This window comes from Rhipicephalus sanguineus, chromosome 1 (assembly GCF_013339695.2).
Source record: "Rhipicephalus sanguineus isolate Rsan-2018 chromosome 1, BIME_Rsan_1.4, whole genome shotgun sequence".
Lineage (NCBI taxonomy): Eukaryota > Metazoa > Arthropoda > Arachnida > Ixodida > Ixodidae > Rhipicephalus > Rhipicephalus sanguineus.
In genome coordinates, this window is record NC_051176.1 from 294657040 (window position 1) to 294678713 (window position 21674).

Consider the following 21674-nt stretch of genomic DNA (forward strand, 5'->3'; position numbering starts at 1 on the left):
TGGGATGTATCCGCCTTAGCAGTACAGTGCGTGAGTCCGCAAAATGCACCTAATCGTACGCGAACCACGAGCGGCCGTGCACGAACGCTTCAGCAGCACACATTCAGCAACACCGGCGAAGAATCGCGCCGCCCCGTCGGTATACCGCGTTGTTGCCGACGGCGTCGCTAGGCCTCTCTCAGGAGTACGGCACGGCTATACGACGAACGGCAGCTCGCGATCACAAAATGCTTGCTGCTGTGCAGTTTTCGTCGCCGTTATTTTACGCACACAATAAAAAAACAGGTGTCCGCTATCCGCGTTAAGCTACGGAGCGATGCACTTACAACGAACGAGACGGCTCGTATAGTAAAAATAAAACGTGGCGGCTCCGAATCCAACGAGACTGTGGTAATGGTAATACGGGGGACACCGGTTTATTGAATATAGCATTCTTATTCTGGCAGGGACGGACTACCAGTGCCTCTATAGCGGCCGCAAACTAGAAGCAGAAGCTGAAGCACTGTGTTTCGTAAATATCCAACTACACCGGATAGTAAACGTAACTGAAGTTCACCACAGGGGCAGTCTGGGCACGTTGATAGTCAGTTTTTAAGAACGGTAAAACTGCACAAGAACCTACGGCACAAAAAAGAAGCACACACACGCACGCAGATAGCGCTAGCTGAAACTGGAATCCAAGACCCCAGGGAAACAAAACTCTCTAGTAAACACGCGAAGCAGTCATCCCTACTGCTGCTTCTTTTCTTGGGCTTGTTGTCGAGTTATTTTTGAAGCTTGAATTATGAGATCCTGTACAAATTGTCATTTTTCCAGACAACGGCTTGCAAAGAAATGAAGATGTGCCCATAACACGAGGGGGGTGGGGCGAGTCTACGTATTTTTTCAGAGCACGGCTTTCCGTTATACATAATTGCCGTCTTCAAATCATGGCAACAGAAATGTTGCGGAAGCGTGGCATCATTATGGGCAAATATTTGCCCAGTCCAACAACATTCCGCGAAGCCTAAAGCCGATTGGTTTCTGTCTCTCTCGACAGAGATCGAACTGCGCGTTATGTCCCTGTGGTTTCTCTGGTTCTGTTGTGCCATGCACTGCCGGGAATTTTAAATGCGAAGGTATTTATTTCGCTAAATCAAACCCAAGTTTGTTCTCAGGTTTCTTTCAAGTTTTTTGATAACCGCAGCCTACCCATTCCTCCTGATCTTTCGCTGAAAATGCCTTGAAATGAAATGCGCGGTAGGATTTGCGCAAATGAAATAATCAAAAAGTTGATAATCTAAGGAGAACTCCCCTGCATCGTCTCTATAGTCATAGTGCATAGTATTTTGCGAAGTAAGCATAAACTGTGGCCAAATAAATCAAGCATACTCTCACATATCCAACAAAGCCTGGGCAGGTGAAAGAAACAACTGTCTTGATAATTACGGTAGTTGAGGTATCTGAATTAAAAAAAAAAAAAAAACATTCACTGGGCTGACGAAGTATGTCACAACTTTTCAGCTTCGCTGCAACAAGGAGGCACACGTGTCGCAAGTTCGAGTGGCTGTTCAAGCGGCTTCTCGCCTAGCCACGTTCCAACCACTGCTTATGCGCATAAATAAAAGAAATTGTGGCAGGTTCGCACTAGTGGTGCCAAGCCTGAAGGAAGCTGGGTGTCCCTCCCTGTTTCTCTTCATTTCTCCCTTTCTTCTCTTTCTTTATATTTCTCTCTGTTTCTTGTTTCTTTCTTTCTTTCTTTCTTTCTTTCTTTCTTTCTTTCTTTCTTTCTTTCTTTCTTTCTTTCTTTCTTTCTTTCTTTCTTTCTTTCTTTCTTTCTTTCTTTCTTTCTTCTTTCTTCTTTCTTTCTTTCTTCTTCTTTCTTTCTTTCTTTCTATTCCCTTCTTTGTTTCTATTTCTTTGTTTCTATTTATTTGTTTCTCTCTCTATGTTTTTCTCTCTTTTTATCTCTTTACGACTTTATTCTCTTTCTTTCTCTCTATTTTCTATGTCTTTCTTTCTCGCCCTTCTTTTCACGTGTTCGTTTTTGTTTGACATTCGACGTGGGAGCGGCCCGCAACGTGCTAGGGCGCGTTCCGAGGGACCAAAATAAAGTTTATTCATCCATCCATTCGCACCTGCTGTACACGGTGGTGGGGCTTGCCCAATTCCTGTGGCGCATACTCACCTGAGGAGTTTTGCATTACGGAGCACGGGTTGCCCATAGCTTAAAGAGGTTCACTGTCAAGAGAATGAAGAGCACGCGCGCCGGTTCATGATGATGACAGTTTTTTTACGACGGAGCACAAGTTACCGACAGCTTAAATAGCTTCGCTGCTAAAAATAAATAAAACTGGCGCGTCTTTCGTCTGTGTTCTGGTATCAGAAGACAAGTAAGCAGAGGAAGGATCACTATGAGCCGAAGAGGAACGTGGCACACAGTCCACGATGCCCCAAACACCTGGGCAACACAACTAATGTATTCACTAATATTCGGTCCGTTGCTATGGCCTCACGTTTTCTTTTTCGCGGCCCTGTATGCTTTGCGAATAAAGTGGTAAATGCAGCGCATACCAAAGAGGTAAACGGCTGCACTTCTTCAACAACTCGCGCAAAAGAAAAGAAAAGAAAGAGAGAGAAACAAAGCAGACACTGTAGTCGGCAGCCAGGCTCCTTCCGGTTTTCTCTGCCTTTTTAGCGTTTCCTCTGGACAGCCATTTTCTTACTCGGCTTTAAACAAAACGCAGAGCTAAAGGAAAGAATCTGCTGGGAGTACAGAGGGCGCCAGTGTGGCTCTCCGACACCATGTAGCGTAGCTCAATTCTCCGCTAATACGCAGATCCTTTCTTCGAGGCGCAACGAGAGGAAAGCTCCGAGGAAACCATCGCACTTCTTAAGCTTCCTTTCTTTTTTTTAACGTGGTCTGCAGAATGTTTTGCTTTTGCATGGCCCTGAACGCCCGGCACATCAGCGCTACGGACGAATGCAAATTTCTCTCCTCCAACCACCAATCAGATGAGAATGGCAGGGGTGAGAGGAAGGGTGATTAGAATTGCAAAACGCTCATTGCGATCCTGTTTTTTTTTTTACTTTGCTGCCCTTCGTAAGTTACTGTAATTTTTGTTTTGTTTTTGTCTCTGTCTCCTTCTCGTACGCCGGGTTGCTGCCCGCTCTGTTTTTTTTTTTTCTGCACGCCATTTTAGGTTCATCCGGGCCACGAAAGAGCGACAGCTCCAGTAACTTTGCCGTCTCGATTTTGGGAGTAGTGCGGATAATTTGTCACCTCCTCTTGCGGCCTGCCGGAATCCGGAGGTTATCCGATCAAGGAGCAAAAAGAGGAAGTGACGAAGGGACGATGATAAGATAAATCGCTCGTACGGTAGAAACACTACTCTTTTTAGAGGTGGGTGTGAACCGGCGAGCTCGGTCACAGCGAGTAAGTAAAAGTGAGAGCAAAGGTGAAAGTAACAAAATAAAATTTCGTAGCATCGTTACGCTGAAGCGAATGAACGCTTTCGCCAGAAGTACCAGCTATTGGGATACGCCGTATCTGCCTATGCTCACTGCAAACGGTGGTAGTGCGTAAGAAGCTATACGTTTTAAGTAAAAATTAGTAGGTTCGTCTTACGTCGTCAGAGTAAACATGTCAGGTAGCAGGAAGACCATAAGGGAAGATCCGGCATAAATTTATATCTCAATACACGCCTTACCATCACCGAAATTTCAGTAAACGGGTGTTCCCTCTATCCCTAGAGCAAAACTCGGTTCTTATGGCACTATTCTGCTCGCTTGGCTTATGCAGTTTCATGACGTTGAAAGAATCCGCCCTCCAGCGGCCATTTATTCTCCGCGCCGCACACGAACCGCGGAGATCGGTGCGTATTTGCAAAGACGTAGGTTAAGGCGAGCGGGCTTTGGAGCTGAATTGCATTACGCCGTTGCGCGGCGTTCAGAAGTAGTACTTTATTGCTATGGAGTTTTACGCCCTAGAGTACCGGCTATACTAGGCTTCGAGGGACGGCGTGGCGGAGAGTTCCGGATAAATGTTCACCGCCTGCGATTTTTTTTTTCAACTTTGGGAATATTTTCTCTGCTCGCGTAGTTTTGCATGCCGCGTCTGTGGAAATGCGCAAATGGCCGGCTTGAACGGCTGGGCGGGTTTTGTCCGCATCGTCTTCATAAATGTTCACGTAGCGCAAAAATTTGACACAGAACAAGCGAAGGGACGTAGACGAGCGCTAACTTTCAACATTCAAGCGCTCGTCTTCGTCCCTTCTTTGTCCTATGTCAAACTTTTGCGCTACGTAAACAGTTATGCATCACCAACAGGCCCAAATTGACACTGTTATCAACTATCGTCTTCATATTCGCTGGCATCGTTCGATGTCGTAAGTGGCACACTTGACGATCACGTTTGGCTATCCTCACTGCATTCAAGCGAGGTTCGAGGGTATCTTGGAAACACACTGACCTCTCTCGACGTGCACGGCATCGATGGGGTGTCCGACGACGGGGCAGGTGAGGGTGAGCGGCCTGCCTGCCACCACGGTCAGGTTACGCGCGGGCCGGATGAACGGCGGTCCCGTGACGCTCAGGCGCGCCGTGTGGCGCGCGGCGCCGACCTCGTTCCGCGCCACGCACGTGTAGTCGCCGCCGTCGGTGACGGCGAGCGCGCTAATGTTGACGTAGCTGACGACGAAGGCGCCGTCGGGTTGCACGAAGTCGCCGCGCTGCACGTCCCGTCGCTCGGCAAGCGGCTCGCCGTCCACCAGCCACGAGACCTGGGGCAGCGGCGACCCAGTGGCTGTGCAGCGCAGAGACACGCCCTGGCCCGGTTCGTGAACCTGGGCCGTGAACACGTCTGGCAGCGCGGGGGCCACCTCTGCGAAGACATTCGCCACTTGTAGCAAAACACACTGCACTCTGCGATGAACTTTTCGTCGCTCATGGAACCTTTCAGAACCGTCGCTTGTCGGAAGCGAAATGTAGCGATTGCTTTTCTACTTTCACACGAGGCTCGAAAGAACTAAAATCTTGTTAGGGTGTGTAGATTTATTACTTTTCTGCAGGTGGCGCTAGCTGTACGCGTAAACTCTTGCCCTTTTCACTGTGCTGCCAGGCAGGCAATTGCAACAGACAGCGATAGGAATGACAGGCTACGAACTTATACATTGAGAAGGCTGTAAGGTTATAATAGAGGATACGAGGAACACGTGCATCCACGCAATGTCACATTGACACGCGTACTTGTTTCTGCTTTCATTGTGGTCATGTGTCACTGGCTGAAACTTACAAGTACTATTACTCGGCGCAGGCCACGCCAGAATGCATTGAAATCTTCTAGAGTGTTTTCGAATGTTCTAATCAGATTGCGTGCACGGCGCGAGTAATTGAGTTCGTTCTGGAACTTAGGCGAGACCGGTGATAACGCTGTACCGCAGAGAAAGGGAACTGCTGAATTGTACGACGTCGCATGTATAAATACCGGCGCTTTCACCTGCAGATCCTGTTATCGACAACCGACGACAGTGTGTGCTCCCTGTTATATTTGTACTGTATTACTTCCTTTGCTCGGCATAGGTTCGCACACTAAGGAGTCCAATTTTTACCGGTTTGGCTCCTGCATTCTCTACAGTTACAACCATGTGATGATACGTTCATTAAGTCGCGCAAAGGTCACAACGCCACCGTACGTCGCACTTGAATGACGTCAACACCGAAAAAAAAATTCGGCAGATCTGACGCACCGTGAGAGTCGATGTTATGCGAAGCAAGCGGCGGGTAGGCGACTGTGGCGTAACTTTTCTTTATTGAGCGACACGTTACAAAATGAGGCTAAAGATTTGTATAAATTTTACACGCACACATATATATGTTGAAGATCCGCATATGTGTTATATAGCCAGCTGTTTACGGTTGGGTAACGCTGCCAATGGCAACGTGGGTATTACCAACACCAGAAGCGGTAAGCTGATACGTAGTGCTTATACGTGTCCCGAGAACGCACGCACGTTTCACGAACCCGTGTGCATGTGTGCAAGACGGTCTTGACAATTCTTGAACAAGGGCATCATCACCGTGATCAGTGAGCACCAGCAGCTGGTCATGACTTATTTGTTACAGGATAATGGTGAGGAGGGGTCCATGTGTAGTGACGTATGTGGTATAGTGGAGCTGTTAAGATTCGTGGATGCCTCGGTCATTTCGTCGACAAATTGTCTGTCGACAGAGCCGGCGACATGTCGGAACCTGAAGCCCACCCTTCGTGTTGGTGAGGTATAGGCCGTCGAGGCTGGTAGGCCTGGATAGTGCTACGTAGACCAACATCAGTGGATGGCGTTTGTAGTATTCGTCGAATACCTGGGCGTATGTGGCCTACGTAGCCTAGTCTACAGAGCGGCTGTCAATCAACCTGGCATCATCCTCGGTCAGCATGAGGCCGCGATATACTGCCCAGCCTCGTAAGAAATGAAGAGGACACTGCGTCGTTCTCGTGGACGAAGTGCACTTTACGGTGCGGTGGTGTGGATATCATATGTAACGTTCGTTAATGTATTCCTCCGGGGTCGAGCAATGCTTCAATGTAGCTTGCTGAATCATAGGAATAAAAATGTAATGTTTATTAGACTGCTATAAAAGCGGAGCCAACACTGGAGCTACAGACGTTAATCTGATATGACGCCTGTATCGTAGGAGTACACATCGTAGGAGCATCATGTAGTGTTTATTGCGATCTTGTAAAATTAGATAGCCAGCACCACAACCCCAATTGACGTTGCACCGATATTACACCTGCGTAGGCTGTTTTTCCAAACCAGTTTATAGACCTGGCGTGGTTCAGTGGTAGAATGCCTGATTGGCACGCAGAATGCTTGGGTTCGATTCCTGCTGGGATCCTAATTTTCATCTTTCCATTCGTTGAGTCAACGCGGCCGATGTTGGTTTTCCTTAACGTTCTAGCATTTAAGTTACCAATGTCTGTTCTCGCCGTTCCTGGGTAGATATAAACTGTCAATCACCTGTGGCGCATACCCGTACACCGCGGCCCGTGGCAAAACGGGTATGTGCCACACGTGTCTAGTGGAAAGGGTTTGACGACGTGCGCGACATGATTTTAACGTAATTCATGTGATGACCCGGCAGTTATATTCGTCAAATCCTCTTACCCTCCCATGCAAATTTTGGTCTACACCAAGTTAAGGAGGCGATCATGAGAGCACCCAGACGTAGGCGGCTAGATAGATAGATAGATAGATAGATACGTAGATAGAAACGCTCAAAGTGCCAGAGGTTCGCTAAGAAATGCTTCGCATTTAAAAAGAAAATATGCATCAGCAGGCAAACATAGTGGAGAAAGTGTCTTAGCACGGGATTAAAACTGAGCGTAACACATCTTTTCGGTAGATTCAAGCACACCACTAGTTATTATAAGTGACCCTCCTCGTGTTTGTTCTCTGTGTCTAACAAGTATCTCGAGTGTAGCAGGTTGGCACCGTCTGGTGAGCTGTCTTCGCCGAAATGTTCACGAATACTACGTCACTAACATAGTTACTACTATATTTCGCGTAGTAGTGACTTTGTTAGACGAACTAACCCAAGAGACTGTCCTTTTGAAGTATACTACGTCACTAGGCCAGAAGTCTTTTTGCACATTCGCGGCCATGGTCATTACAGGCTTTCAGGTTTAAATCTTGTGCACATACATAAATACCCACGCAAGGGGACGATGCTACAGCCGCCGCCCTATGAAACTGCTATAGTGAATGAGGAGGAGGATAAAAGAAAGGCAGGGCTGAACCCGGTAGGCTACCCTGCACTGGGGAAGGGGCAAGAAAAGCTAGAGAGGAGGAGAGAAAAATAACGTTTGCAGCCGACGTAACAGTTCCGCGTTTGATACCACAGACGGTGAATCAGTCCGGTGTCCTTAAGAAAACGCAGCAGCGATTTAGTCATGCGTAAGCAAATGTTGCGGGTTTGGTTCACGGGCCACAAGTTGTTTTTTTTTCCGCTTTAGCTAATAATTCCTGCACTAGAATTAAAAACTGCAGTTTTCTTCCCTGTCCTTTCTTTGGCGTCATTATCTGATGGTTTCATGTGGCTTCTCTGTATGTGGTGCCTCTTCTGATATGCATGTTTCACTGACTAGCCTAAAAAGAAGAACTTCTACGAAACCAGAAATTGTAACACTGAAGGTTAACTAGTGCCTACACTCCATATAAAAATCCCAGTGGGTTTTAGAGTACCTGAAGTGACGACTCCATCCTTTTCGATACGACACGATGCACTGATATTTCATCTAAACCACAGCGCTGCACAGCAAGTCTATTAGTCGGTTGCCTTTGGGAAACACAGCCTCCCCTCGTTTACCATGTGTCACGAATGGATACCTTCGATGAGCAGCAGCGCGTGCCCCTGCGCCGAGTCGGCGTCGTTGGAGACGAAGCACTGGTACATGCCGGCGTCGGCGCGCCGGAATCCGCTGACGTGCAGCACGAGCCGGCCCAGTTGGCGCACGCGGTGGTCGGTGAGCAGTGGCCGCTGGTCCTTGAGCCAGTGGACCGAGTGCACGGGTCCGCCGGCGTACGTGCAGTTCACTGTCACGTCGTCGCCGCTGCGCACCGTCAGCCGCTTGGGCATGATCTCAGCACGTAGGGGCGCTGCGCCAAAAAAAGGGAAGCCGGAGCGAAAACACTGTACCCAAATTGACACCGCACATAGACACGTTTCCTGTAATTGTGGCACATACCCAAGAGAGCGATTGGCTACGCAACCGCTAATGAATTCACTGGCTCTAAGTGGCAATGAGATCGAGAAATATTTGCTGAGAAACTATTGCAAAATGAAAAAAAAAAGTAAACAAGAACGCCTCACTTAATTCTTGTAGCCTTCAACCAATTTTGAAACCAATTCTTTCAGCAAGTTAGTTAATTTCTTAATCAAGGCACCGTTCGATTCATGATCGATCCTCCGGAGTGGGTTGCGCCGAGTGTATGAACAACAACAACAACAACAACAACAACAACAACAACAACAACAACAACAACAACAACAACAACAACAACAACAACAACAACAACAACAACAACAACAACACTCACTGGCGCCTTGCAAAGTGTTCAAATGATGAACTACGGCGTCATAAGGTGACAGAAAGCTCTTACAAACAATTGAAGCGACCAGTGCTTCTAGGAACACAGAGAACACAAAGACGAACATAAGAGCGATGGATTAAGCGATAATACGAAACATGCCGGAAGTCATGCACCGGACTCAGTCTTCAACATCATCGACCACGCTGGGAGCGTCTCGCTCCTGAGTAAGAAGTGCGGGTAAAATCCGCGCTTCGCTGATGTTTTTATTACAAGCAATACAGGAACACAAGCGAAAGAACAATCCAGGCGTGAGTGCGCATTCGCTTAATCGCTCTTAATGTTTCTTTTTTTAAATATTTTATTTATATATGAAAAAAAAAATACGGGAAGGTAGGCTACGTTAGAGCCGGCTATCCCATCACCATGATAGTATTATTGAAGAAATACATAAAGACAAGGATATTAGGAAGAATAAAAGAATAAGAAAATAAAAAATAATCAGAAGCACTATGTACATATACAATGTGTGTCGTATAAAGTATGAGAAGATTCAAAGGGCATAGTCCAGTACATATAGCGGATAGAGTCCGTACATATAATTTATTTTTTGTGCACTTACATTGACTATGAGATATGTTCACTATTAATTCAACACTATTAAAGGGAGCAGTAATAACGACTATAAACAGTTCATTGAACTTGTGTCCATTAAAAAATGACGAAGAGTGCTCACTGCGCGTCTTTGATTATCAGTATGTGGCCACGGTCCAAGCACTTTGCTGATTGTTTCCAACTCATGAAACTTGCTTTCTCCACTTTGTTTACGTAGTAAGCAAGTTGTTTTGATTCTGGAAAATGCGTCTCACTGAAATCGTGTATTACCTGACATCCCCGCAATGCATGTGATATTATGTGGTATTCTATGAAACCCGCTAAATTATATTTGCACTTTATGTTATCGTTCAACTTTTTTTGGGATACGTTTAAACGGGTAAAGAAGCATTTGCGTTGCAGAATGTTCGCTATGAATAACTATAGCACTTTATCAAATTGCCGCCCGTTTTAAGCTAATTTCTGTCTAATTACGCATTCATTCTAGCCTAAAGTAGCTTGTGTATTGCGAGATTTTTTCATCTGCTTGCCTGAAAAGCGGTGAGAAAAATATTCAGTGGTGCAATTCTTTTGAATATATAGTCCTTTATTTACCGGTTTCCTACACTTAGCAGGCGCTAGCCGGGGCTATCTCGCTGAGTAGACAGCAACGCGAGTCGCTGGGAAGATGCGTATCTTTGGCCAACATTGCGTAATCGGTCCGTGGCACTGTCACAGTGGCACAGGTTGACTATGGGATGTTTTACTGCGTGGTTGTAGCGCCCATGGAGTCAAAAAGAAAGAATGTCGTGGAATAAAACAAGGCAAAATACCCAGTAAGCAAGTCGCGGAGAAAGCAGCGGGAAAGGAGGAGGCCGCGCCTTCAGAGGAGGTTGGCTTGTGAACGCTACGTGCGCTCCCTCCTAAACCTTTTTTTTCTTTCCTCTGTGGTGAAACCAAAGCTACAAAAATCTTAAATGCGTTAAACATGGGTTGCACTCATTTGCGCATACATCTCTTGTTAAACTTACCCTCTTCCGTGCATTGCCTTCGTCCGCGTGTCGCAGAGAGCTAATGGCTAAGGTGATGAGTTTGTGCTCGTTCCACCGTTGCTGCTACTATCTGGACAATTGACACGAACTTCAGGTAATTTTAGATTCCAACATCATGTTGGACCTGTTTTTTTTTGTCTCCTGACTGAGATTTTAAACCGGAAGCCTAACTTCAGGTTTGCCGAGGCTTCGGTAAACAAACTACTTCTTTGAATACTATGCTTATATTTGTCTGCAGAAGTTCATGCGAAAGGCAACTGTTTTTCGTTTTTTTTTTGTATCGATCTCTGCAAACTCAAGTTGCATGCGCATTGTTTTATGAGCCAGCTAGTATTCTAGCCCCTCACAGTGCCACTCGTGTTTACTCTGCTCAGCAAAGTAAACACTCGAGAGACGAATTCAGTTGTGACTTGCTGCTCAAACCAGTTTGAGAGGGAGATTTGGTTGTTCCTACATTCATTTTGCAAAAACTCGAGTAACCGTAAAATCACATGCCATAGGTTGCACAGACATAACCCTTTTTCACTTACATCGTCTGTCGCTTTCAGACCGTGGTCCTCTACTTGTTTGCTGGCACATTCGTACGTCGTGTAATAACTACCTAGCTGTAAAACAAATTAGCGTACCATTATTGTTCAACATTTCTTCTGGTTATTTTTCAGTGATAGGCAGCGATATTTTTCAGGTTACTCGTGACACACTCGGAGTGCTTTTAACTCGTTCCTTTTCGTCATGTAGTGAAGAAGTTCAACTTCTTGCTATACCAGAGGAATCAATCACTTTCGGTAGTTTTTCTCACTTGGGCAAAGAAATACGTAAAAAACAACAAAAGGGGACAACTAGTTCATTTTTATTTACCCGCCTGTTTGTGGTGTGGTAGGTTCTGGCATACATTTGCGACGACTGGCGAGACTTAGATTTCGCACTTTCATTTTCTTTTCGTACAGGGAACTGCCGGCGGTTTCAGCTATTGACTACGTTTTCAAACACAATTTTTCTCCCCACAATAGACTTGCCAATGAGTCAGGGCGGCTATTGCTTCTGTCTACCGAAAGTAAATCAGACACATGAGAAAAGCGCTTGCTTTTTTTTTTTTCGAGAAACAAACGCGCTCACAGAGCCGTCTTCCCGAGTTCGCGCAGATCTGTTGGGAAAAAAAGAAAAGTATCTCTGGATGCCACTCACTGATCGAATTACGCTCAGTGCTCCAGCGCTGTGGAATAAAATATGAAGACTGCTGCTGCTGTATAAAGGATTGATAGCCGGTCGCGGTGGTAATCTCATGTCCTCTGCGTTACATCTGAAGCAGCCCTGTGATGCGAGACAATATATCAGTAGACGCTTTGTCTTCGAGACATTCTGGGTCACCAAGTACTAAGATACAGACAAGCTGTACGATGGCGATCGAGGAAGCGAGAATAATCAAACAATAAGACCGAAATGCCTGAATTTTTTATAATGAAATACTGGGTTCGTCTAGGTATTTGGTCGCGATGAACAATATTCCTGCAGTTACGTTGTTCATCGCAATACATTCTTGTTAATCGCGAAAAAACTATATGCGTCCTTATTGAATGAGTGCTTGAACGAATGGTTATTTTACTACATTATTTTTTCTCGTATATGCATTGATTCTGGAAACGAGACTATTTAGGAGGACAAAAACCCAATGCAGATATCCTGGTCTACTCCTGCCAAGAAATGTTTTAAGAGCGAATAATAATAATAATAATAATAATAATAATAATAATAATATAATAATAATAATAATAATAATAATAATAATAATAACAACAACAAGAGCCAGCTTATTGTTTCTGACAAGACTGAAATAATTAAATCCATGGTATGAGGAGGCACCCGATTTCCATGACTTCTAAACATTTTCGCTGCCAGGTGAACAGTGTTATGGGTGAATGTTTGGGATAGTGTGATCCTTCACCTGAGGACACAGTAGTTAATTCGCAGAATGAAACACTGACGATGTAGACCAACAGCTATATTGAATTCTGCAAGAATATAACGCGCTCCACTCTGTGAAAGCCGTCGAAAAAATGAAGCCGGTGCCGCCCTTCGTCAGGCCACTGCCTTTCTACTGCCGACGTCGGGCGGCTTCTTCGTCGGGAGTACGAGCAGTCTTGGCCATTCTGAAAGAGCGAGCCCCCGATTGGGTTGACACCCTCCTTTATACTCCACAGAGCCCCTCACTGACCTACTTGGCGCAAACAGCTGGGTTTTGACGCCCTTTCCGCCGAGCCTCACCCTCGCCCCTGTTGGCGCGCCTCCCATTCCATCAAGCTTCACCATCGCCCCTCTCGGCAAGGCACTGCATTCCACCCTTTCCGCCAGGCATCACTCGGCACTGCGCAGCCCTCCGACCTTCTTACGGAGCCTCACTCTCGCCACACGCCAACGACACGTGAACAACGTTACGCCGGCGCCGGTGAAGGGTCAATAAAAAAAAATTACACCATCTCCCGCTAAAGGGGATCATGAGGCGATGCGAAGCCGGAGCACTTGCACGATCGCGTTCAGTTGGCGTTCGTTCGGCATGCTACCGACCTCGGGCATGCTACCGACCTCGCGTCGTGGAACGCGAAGAGGAACACAACGCGCGTCGTGTCTTCCCTCTAGCCTGGCCGGTAATTCTCACAGGGCGAGCGGGGAACGCGGTCTACAGGCGCGCGAGAGGGGAGCAGCGTAGGAGAGGAGAGAGAGGAGGAGGGGACGCGCATGCTGTGGCGCTCATCGCGGCGCTGCGCAGGAGAGAATTTCGGCATGTCGAGCCCTGCATTTCAGAGGAGTAAACCGAAGCAAGCGCTGGACTCAACGCGCGCAGCGCTCTACCACTTGAAGGAGAGGAGACTAGAGGAGGAGAGTAGCGCATGCGTCGCGAGAGCAGAAGCGAGAACGCAGGAGAAGCGCAAGCAGGTGCTGGTAGGGAAGTGGAGAGAGTAAGGCGCAGCTGTTGGAGAGAGGGAAGGAGGAGAGTTGCGCATGCGTAGTGTGAGTGCGGACTAGCACGCCGCGGGACATACCCCCGAGCAAGAGATGCCTTCGCATCTGAAACAGCTTCGCTGTTAAAATAAATACAAATAAATAAAACAAGGTAGATACCACTGTAAGGAAGGAGCGCCAAGTGGTACCACTTTACCACTTGGTGTTCCCTGTGTTGCGAGAGCTGTACTTGAACGAATTTGCATCCAATCGCAGCTGCAAGAAAATGAGCAATTGTTTTTTAATGAAGTTAGTACGGCCGGGTTGTTCATGTATAGGATAGGTGGTAAATGACAACGTTTAATGTGCGCTATTGGGGCTGTGTGTTTGCGGACGTTCGCCACGCCATTACGCATATTTTGCGTATTATTTCCTAAGACTTAGAGCAGGTTGCAGGACTCCCCGAGCGTAAATAATCGAACGCTCACGGTGACGGATGTGACTCCTAAAGTACAGCGCTGAAGAAAAAAAAGAAAGGAAAAGACAGAAACGCGATAGAATGAAGCTTAGCAAACCGCGAAGAGCCGTACGTATAACGATGTCACGAAAGGAATATCAGATTATGCATTTTTAAGATGACGCTGCCGTATTAGCAGAGTATAGCGTTAAGAAAATACTTCTCAGTATTTTCTCGTGGCACAAGACCGCTGACGGCGCGTAAGAAGCTTACGCCGGCGAAAATGCTTTCTTTTTTTTTTTGTCGATAGTTGCTTTTTATGTCGTTTATGTTCTTTTCATTTCACTGTAATCCTTCAGTCCATTCATTCCTGGTAGCAAGCAGCCGACTCTGCTTAATTCTCCCAGTGCCAATTGCGAAATTGTTTTATTTTTCTTTGCAGAGCCTCAAGCAAGCCTAAATACCGTTCTGCACGCTGTCATTTACAGTCAACTGAAACATTCAGAAATAGAGCAGTGCGTACAAATAAATAAGTTAGTTTGCTCGTATTGACCAATCACGTTTTAGTATATTTAGACGTACGTGCTGCAACTGTTCAATTCCTATTCAGGGCCAGAGCCCTGTCCACTTGATAAAAAGCTTCCCATCGGCGACAAAAAGTGCCCAGGACACGAGATCGGAAGAAAGATTAAATTCTCATTTAGCCAGAAATCGTAACGTCTAATTAACTGCCCGTCGTGGGTTTTGTAGCCTACACAGCCGTTCATTAAACTGGAGGGATCACGCACTGCAGAGCAGCAATTCGTATTTCCCGTGGGGCTTGTATACCGGGGACGTTTGCTCCTGTGAGTGCATGCCCCATAGGTCGGCAAAAATATTGAAGCTCACTCAGACTCACTCAAGAAATATATTTTGCTCTGAGGGCTCACTCGGGCTCACCAAAAATTTCCTCAATCGGACTCACTCGGGCTCAGACTCACCGAACTTTTTCTCAGCCGGACTCACTCAGACTCAAACTCACCAACATATTAGTCAGCCGAACTCACTCAGACTCAGACTCACGGCTTTATCTGAGCCTGAGTGAGCCTGAGTGAGTCGGCTCATGAGTTTATTGGCGTAAAATTAGTTTTTTCGATCATGGTGTCAATTCGCTTTAATGCCAATATTTCACATAATCCGTGCTCTACGGTACGCCTTTTGATCTTGTACCTTCAGATACAAGTTATCATCATATAGCACCTGTCATCATTATCATATATCAACCCTGTAAGGACATTTTTATGAAGTACGCGACTCACACGAAATATTTTTATCAAGAACTTCCCACGAAAGAGTTTGCGGGGGAGGGGGGGGGGGGGTCATGGCACCCCTTCCCCTAACTTTCTTCTGATCAAAAATATTGAGGTGGCGCATAAATGATAGTTTGCGGAGATATGTGTGAATAGACTTGAGTATAAACGTAAGCCGATGTAAGGCGGGTAGTAATGCCGAAGTAGACAGGACCATAAGTCGGCAACAAAAGGTGGAGCTCACTCGGACTCACTCAGGAAATATATTTTGTGCTCAGGGCTCACTCGGACTCAGACTCACCAATGTTTTCCTCAACTGCACTCACCCGGACTCAGACTCTCTGAACTTTTCTTCAACCGGACTCACTCGGACTCAAACTCACCAAAATATTACTCACCCGGACTCACTCAGACTCAGACTCACGGCGAGATCTAAGTCTGAGTGAGTCGACTCATGAGTGAGCTTGCCGACCAATGCCCGTAAGGCTGGCTGCCGCTTCAGTTTTGCGATTAAAATGCACGTCCAAGATTATTTACTGCACATTATGAATAAAGGTTATTATAATTGCACTTTACGGGCTTTCAGACATCCGGTGTTGCCGCGCTGTTATGAAAAAGGCTTCGTTATTTCTGCTGCAGTGTCTTAAAAATATTACCTCAGGTGCAAGAGACGGTGCACTGTTTTTTTTTCTTTTACTGTAATATGCAGCGGTAAGAAGAAATGCGAAGTCGTCCATCTTGAAGGATTCCCTCAACAAGCACTTCGTCCTTTCTGAGCGCTGGATTCGTTCTAGTCTATCCTTCAGTTCTCGAAAGAATACAGGCAATCACATTTTCCAGAGGTACAGCTTGGCTATGAGCAAGGTATGTATACACGCACGGGATAACAAAGGCGTGCGCCTTCTTTTCGGATAGCGGCGCTCGCGACGACGACTGTCTCGCCATACAATGTGCGTTCATTGCGAGACTCGCACCGCTCTTTCATCTTTCCAAGGGCGACACGGGAAAGAAATCCTCGTTGCTTTCATGCGAACAATGCTCCATGCAACTTGCAAGCTCCGTCATCATATTTTATCCTTGCCCCAGTAAAATGAACTAAACGAAATTATGATCTCCGGCGAAATACGCCCTTACACGCGGTGCGCGCCTCTGCATACTTTTGTACTGCGCCTTTCAGGCGGTCGCACGACGTTGTTTTGGCTTCAGTTTCTGAGTTTACCCTAGATAGCAAAACGGTTCGTGTAAGAACGCCTCAGCCTACTTCGTCAAAGCTTCTTCCTTATTTTGTTGTTAAACTGTCGACTGTGCATAAAGGCATTTCTCTGAGACCACTAGATCCATCACATCATCTACGCAATATGTCCTAGCAGCTTTGTATAAAGCGTTCATAGTAAGAGCTTAGTAGGAGCTTTTATTTTTCAACACCATCCCGAGTTTTCTTCAGTTGAACTGGGCCTGTATCAATTCGATAACAATGTTCGTTATCAGTTTTGTTAGTTGACAAACTTTATCAAGGTACACACAAAACCACACGGCCATTTCTCATTCGTTATCTCTCTCAGTGCGCACCAGCGCTGTCGAAAGTCTTTGATAATTCAGAATACTTAAGGCACTATCTGATAACTAGGCGGTATTGCAACGGCATCTATATGAAGTAGGAATGCACAAGGTCAGCATACCATGCGACTCTTATCAGTGAAACGGTCCAGCCTGAAATGGCTGGCGTGGAAGCCATGCGGACTGGCTGCGTGACCGCAGAAAAACAAGGAAGTCATACGCGACATGGTTTCACTGTGATGCAAGGCGAGCACGGCAAGTTATGTCGAAAAGGAGAAACACTCACAGAAGTGTAGATGATGTAAACACTCGATATTTTAGGAGAGAAGCGGGGGGCAGCAATACCGATCTCATCGCGCCAGCGATTCCTCCATTTTCACCTCCAGGTTCGGAGCGCACTGGGTCCGGTGTATACGCAGAGAAGCGCGCATCCAGCAATATCGCTTCGCTCCAACTTCCGCGTTTTTTTCCACGTTAACTCAATTGTTCGACATGTTTTCATCCTACCTTCCTTACTCTGTTTATTTACTCATTCTTCCTCTTTTATTCTTGCTCTTCAAGATATTCACTTGTTGCCTGCTTTGTCATTCTACTTCATTTTATTGCGGAAGCGGAAACGAATTTTGGGAAAGCGGAACAAAGGAGGTCTTTTATGAGGTGTCTTCCAGGCTTTATCACACGGCTTTGCGCCGATAAAATAACAAAGGCAAGGAACAACATAAAATATGTTCCGGTTGGCTTCGCTGCGTCGCAGAGCCACGGTTTCGTTCCTGGTTGTCGCAGCAACCCTGCTGCAGCGTTCTCACTGCCTCGGAGAGCTCCTTGCAGAACACTCTGCTAGCAGCTCCTGACGGCAATCTGAGGACAGGACAGGCCGGAGAAGTTGAGTGTTTACATTGAGTCATGCCCGCGAGGGAGTCCATCTGAGGAATTATTTACACTTATACATTGACATTTCCTGTTGTTTGTTTGTTTGTTTGTTTGTTTCCCGGGTAGACGCGCAAATCTGTACCAGAGATAGCATGCGAGTTGAATTCCGGACGTCGACGAACTGTAAATATACAATGTGTTTCAAGAAATGTGTCCGAAAATCCTCAAAACTCAAGGAAATGCGATACTTGTTCGACGTCTTCCCAACTGCTTTTTTTGTAGCGGTGGTTAAAGACATCATTTGGGACAGTAAATAAGAAAATTAAATCAACTGACTTTTTAATTAATGGGGTTAGGCGGTTATGCCAAATCGGAGAATTGAAGTCCTTCATGTGAAGAGCCCATTGCAGTTTTGAGATTTCGAAAAAACGGCCCAATAGTAATAATTGCGAAGTAATGAAATTCAACCAAATTCAGCGGCGAAACTGAAACCGAAACGCGTAAGAGCGCAACTGCCATATTTTTCTGAGACGTCCAGAATGAGTCAGCGTCGTTACATCAACCATCAACCGACTTCGTTGTGTGGGTGTGCGGGCTGCGCTTGCATTTATAGCACGAATAGCGTACATACTTTAACGAACGCGGAATAACTACACCTCTGTAATCGTTGTCTTGAACAGTGACGTCATTCTGGTCGTCTGCTTGTTGCGCCATCGGTGCTTCGGTTTCAGTTTCGCCGCTGAATTTGGTTAAATTTCATTACTTCGCAATTATTACTAGAGAGTGCTTTTTCTAAATCTCAAAGCTGGAATGGGTTCTTCGCATGAAGAACTTAAATTTTCCCATCTCACATAGCCGCCTAACTCCACTAATTAAAAAGATATTAATTTAACTTTCTGAATTATTGTCCCGAATGATGTCTTTAACCATCTTAAGATGCCTGCCGCTACAGAAAAAGCGATTGTGAAGGCAGCGAGAAAATATCGCATTTTCCTGATTTATGAGGATATTGAGACACAATCCCTGAAACACCCTGTATTGCACGCTTCTACTACTGAACAGAACATACAGGGTTTTGATTTCTCATGTGATCTTGCAGACATTGTTCAACTGTAAGCAGCAACGTTTGAACGTCTGCGAATAAAAGCTTTACAACAGTGGTGTCAGTGACTGGAATGACTAAAGAATACACCTTCCCAATGATGGCCGCGAGAGTGTGTGAACTATCAATATCCAAATATCGTTGAGTAAAATTACTCATAGAAGCGGTTACTACTTCCACAACAAATACTAGCGAGTACGTTCAGGCACATCAAGTCTAAAAACTTCGAAGGAATTTTGAAACTTACACCAGCATAGAATTAAAAGAAGGGCACCGACCATGAAAAAGAATGCGAAAACAGACGTTTCGGCTCTCCTGATGGAAGCCTTGTTCAGAATGGGAGCCAGGTTCACATTGGGAACGAGGCTCCCGTCAGGGGAGCCGAAACATCTTTCATTCTCTTTTTCATGGCCGGCGTCCTTCTTTTAATTCTATGATGTTACTTCCTGACCAGAATAGCTTCCGTAAAAACCTCGACTTCAAACTTTCACCAGCTTTGACATAATTGTATCTAACTCGCAGAAAATGCGGTATTGTTCAATTTAATTCGAAACGAAGCACCTTCTTAGCACAGAGAGAAAGAATAAGCGTTTAAGTGTACGAATCAGAGAGAAAGACTGTTTCTTTCTTCACCTAAGATAGGTGGACTCTTCAGGCCAGCAGTGCAGAATAAATGTAACTGGAATGTCGATGTGTTGTGTCTCGCAATCAAGAAACGCATGGAATTCGTACTAACCTCAAGATTCCCTCTAAGCAAACACAGCGGCTTCAATTCGTTAATTGCAATATCTTTAATAGGTTTTCTAAATGGATGAACTGAAATTTAATTTGCAGAATTCTGTCGATTTCTTAAATATGCATTTCAATATCTCTTCAAAGTAATGCCTAGCTCTTCGTAATCCTTCTCAGCCAAGCAGCAACAAAATATTAAAAATGGCTGTCAATAGTTAAAGAAAGGGACACTGACATGTAAGGTAATTAAACTCATGGCGTTTCGTTTGCGTCTGCCATTGTCGCACATGAAAAGTAGCCCAAAATCCAGTTTTCGGTTGTGCAACAAAATTTATTATCTAACCCACAAAATTTTGAATTAAACTTGAAGCTGAGCGGACATATCGCGAATGAGAATAAAAAAAATAAGGTTTACAAAGCAGATGCTTGGAGTCGCACCATACAAGCAACTCGAATGAAGTTTATGGACTGTTAGGCAAGTGTGAGTGCATTTGGATTGGCGCACCAGCATCGCTGTAGAGATGACGTTTTGAATAATCGGCGCAATTTATTTGTACGATCGATGTGTTACGCGTTAGCCATAATGAAGGAAATCTGAAAAACGAATGTTTTAGCATTCACAGCTGTTATTTAGCGCTGAAGAACGGGGATTTGTGTTACTTCTCAGCAAGTAATGCCATGTTGCCCTAAAAAGTGCTGTGTGTTTCCATAAACACGGCATGGCAATTCGTTATGTATATGGGAGTACTTTTGCGGTCATGAAGTGACAATTGTTAAGGCGCAAGCCTTATATGCTTCATCACACACACACACACACACACACACACACACACACACACACACACACACACACACACACACACACACACACACACACACACACACACACACACACACACGCGCGCGCGCGCGCGCGCACACGCACACGCACACGCACGCACACACACACACACACACACACACGCACAGACACACACTAAGTGTCTTAATGGGTTCCAAGTCATGCCACATTAGTTTCCACATGCTATCGTAGCATGCAGTACGAATGGTGATATCAACAAAACCCTTTGAAACATTGTCAACGAGTACACTTTCACGGAAGCCTAATAGCCTTCGCCTAAAGACATCTTAGCGTTAGTTAAGAGACTCCAGAGATTTTGTTGTGTATAGTGAAAGTACTACGACGGCGATTGCAAAACGTTTTCGTTAGTCTTGCTAAAATTCTGCCTTTAACCCACAAACACCGAGATTTCTAAGCTAATGCGTTTGCCGGTACTGCACCTGTCCATAGGGCCATTATACGTAGATCAATACTAGGTTCAATAAGTGGCACAAAATCTTCACTTTGCTTCGTTGCCTCTTGTCACAGCACAGGGTTCATTACGGAACCAAGTTTATTGTTTATAAATAAGGCGCAGTGTTTTCCTCGACAGTAATGGACATTAAGGTTGCGGCTTACGGCTGCTCATGAAGGGTTTTTTAACACCTGATTCGCGTCATACGAATGTGCGAAGCTTACATATACAGCGCAAAAAGTATGTAATGGGAAGACATGTTGGAATCATCAAAGTATTCAAATTTTATAGAAGGTAGTGAGTATAGTTTGGTGGAAATGTTTGTCATAGCAGTTGCCTGTAAACATAAAACTTCGAAAACGTTAATCTTGACCATGTGCCGAAAATAGCTAATGAAATAAAGTTTAAAGATTCAGTGTTTGTTAATTTGTGAAGACTGCGGAGCTGCTTTTAGGCATGTTTGCCCAAAGGAGAACACGTGATTAAAGCCAGTTTGACAGTTTCGTAGAACACCATTCCCCCCCCTTTTTTTTTTGGTACGGTTCACTTTTCATTTCAGCTGCTAAGGAAAAAAAATTCGTGTCACTTGCATGTAAGGCGAGTGCAGTCTTCTGAAAGGTAACCAAGAAAATTGCTAATATATGGCAAACAAAGGCCCAGCCAGCGCCTCTGAGGCATTCCTTTATTGTCATCAGCCGTAAGAAGCTACATTAAATGCGAA

General features: G+C 45.5%; 1 protein-coding gene across 1 annotated transcript in view; it reads right to left on the reverse strand.

Annotated features, from left to right (window-relative positions):
* LOC119383277 (Down syndrome cell adhesion molecule-like protein Dscam2) overlaps positions 1–21674 on the reverse strand; it is a 573655-nt gene that overhangs the window by 130909 nt on the left and 421072 nt on the right. Inside the window, exons 7-8 of the mRNA XM_049411927.1 lie at positions 8367–8636; positions 4451–4861 (exon numbers count right to left, since the gene is read on the reverse strand). Of these exons, the coding sequence (XP_049267884.1) occupies positions 4451–4861; positions 8367–8636 (681 nt within the window). The remainder of the gene's footprint in view (positions 1–4450; positions 4862–8366; positions 8637–21674) is intronic.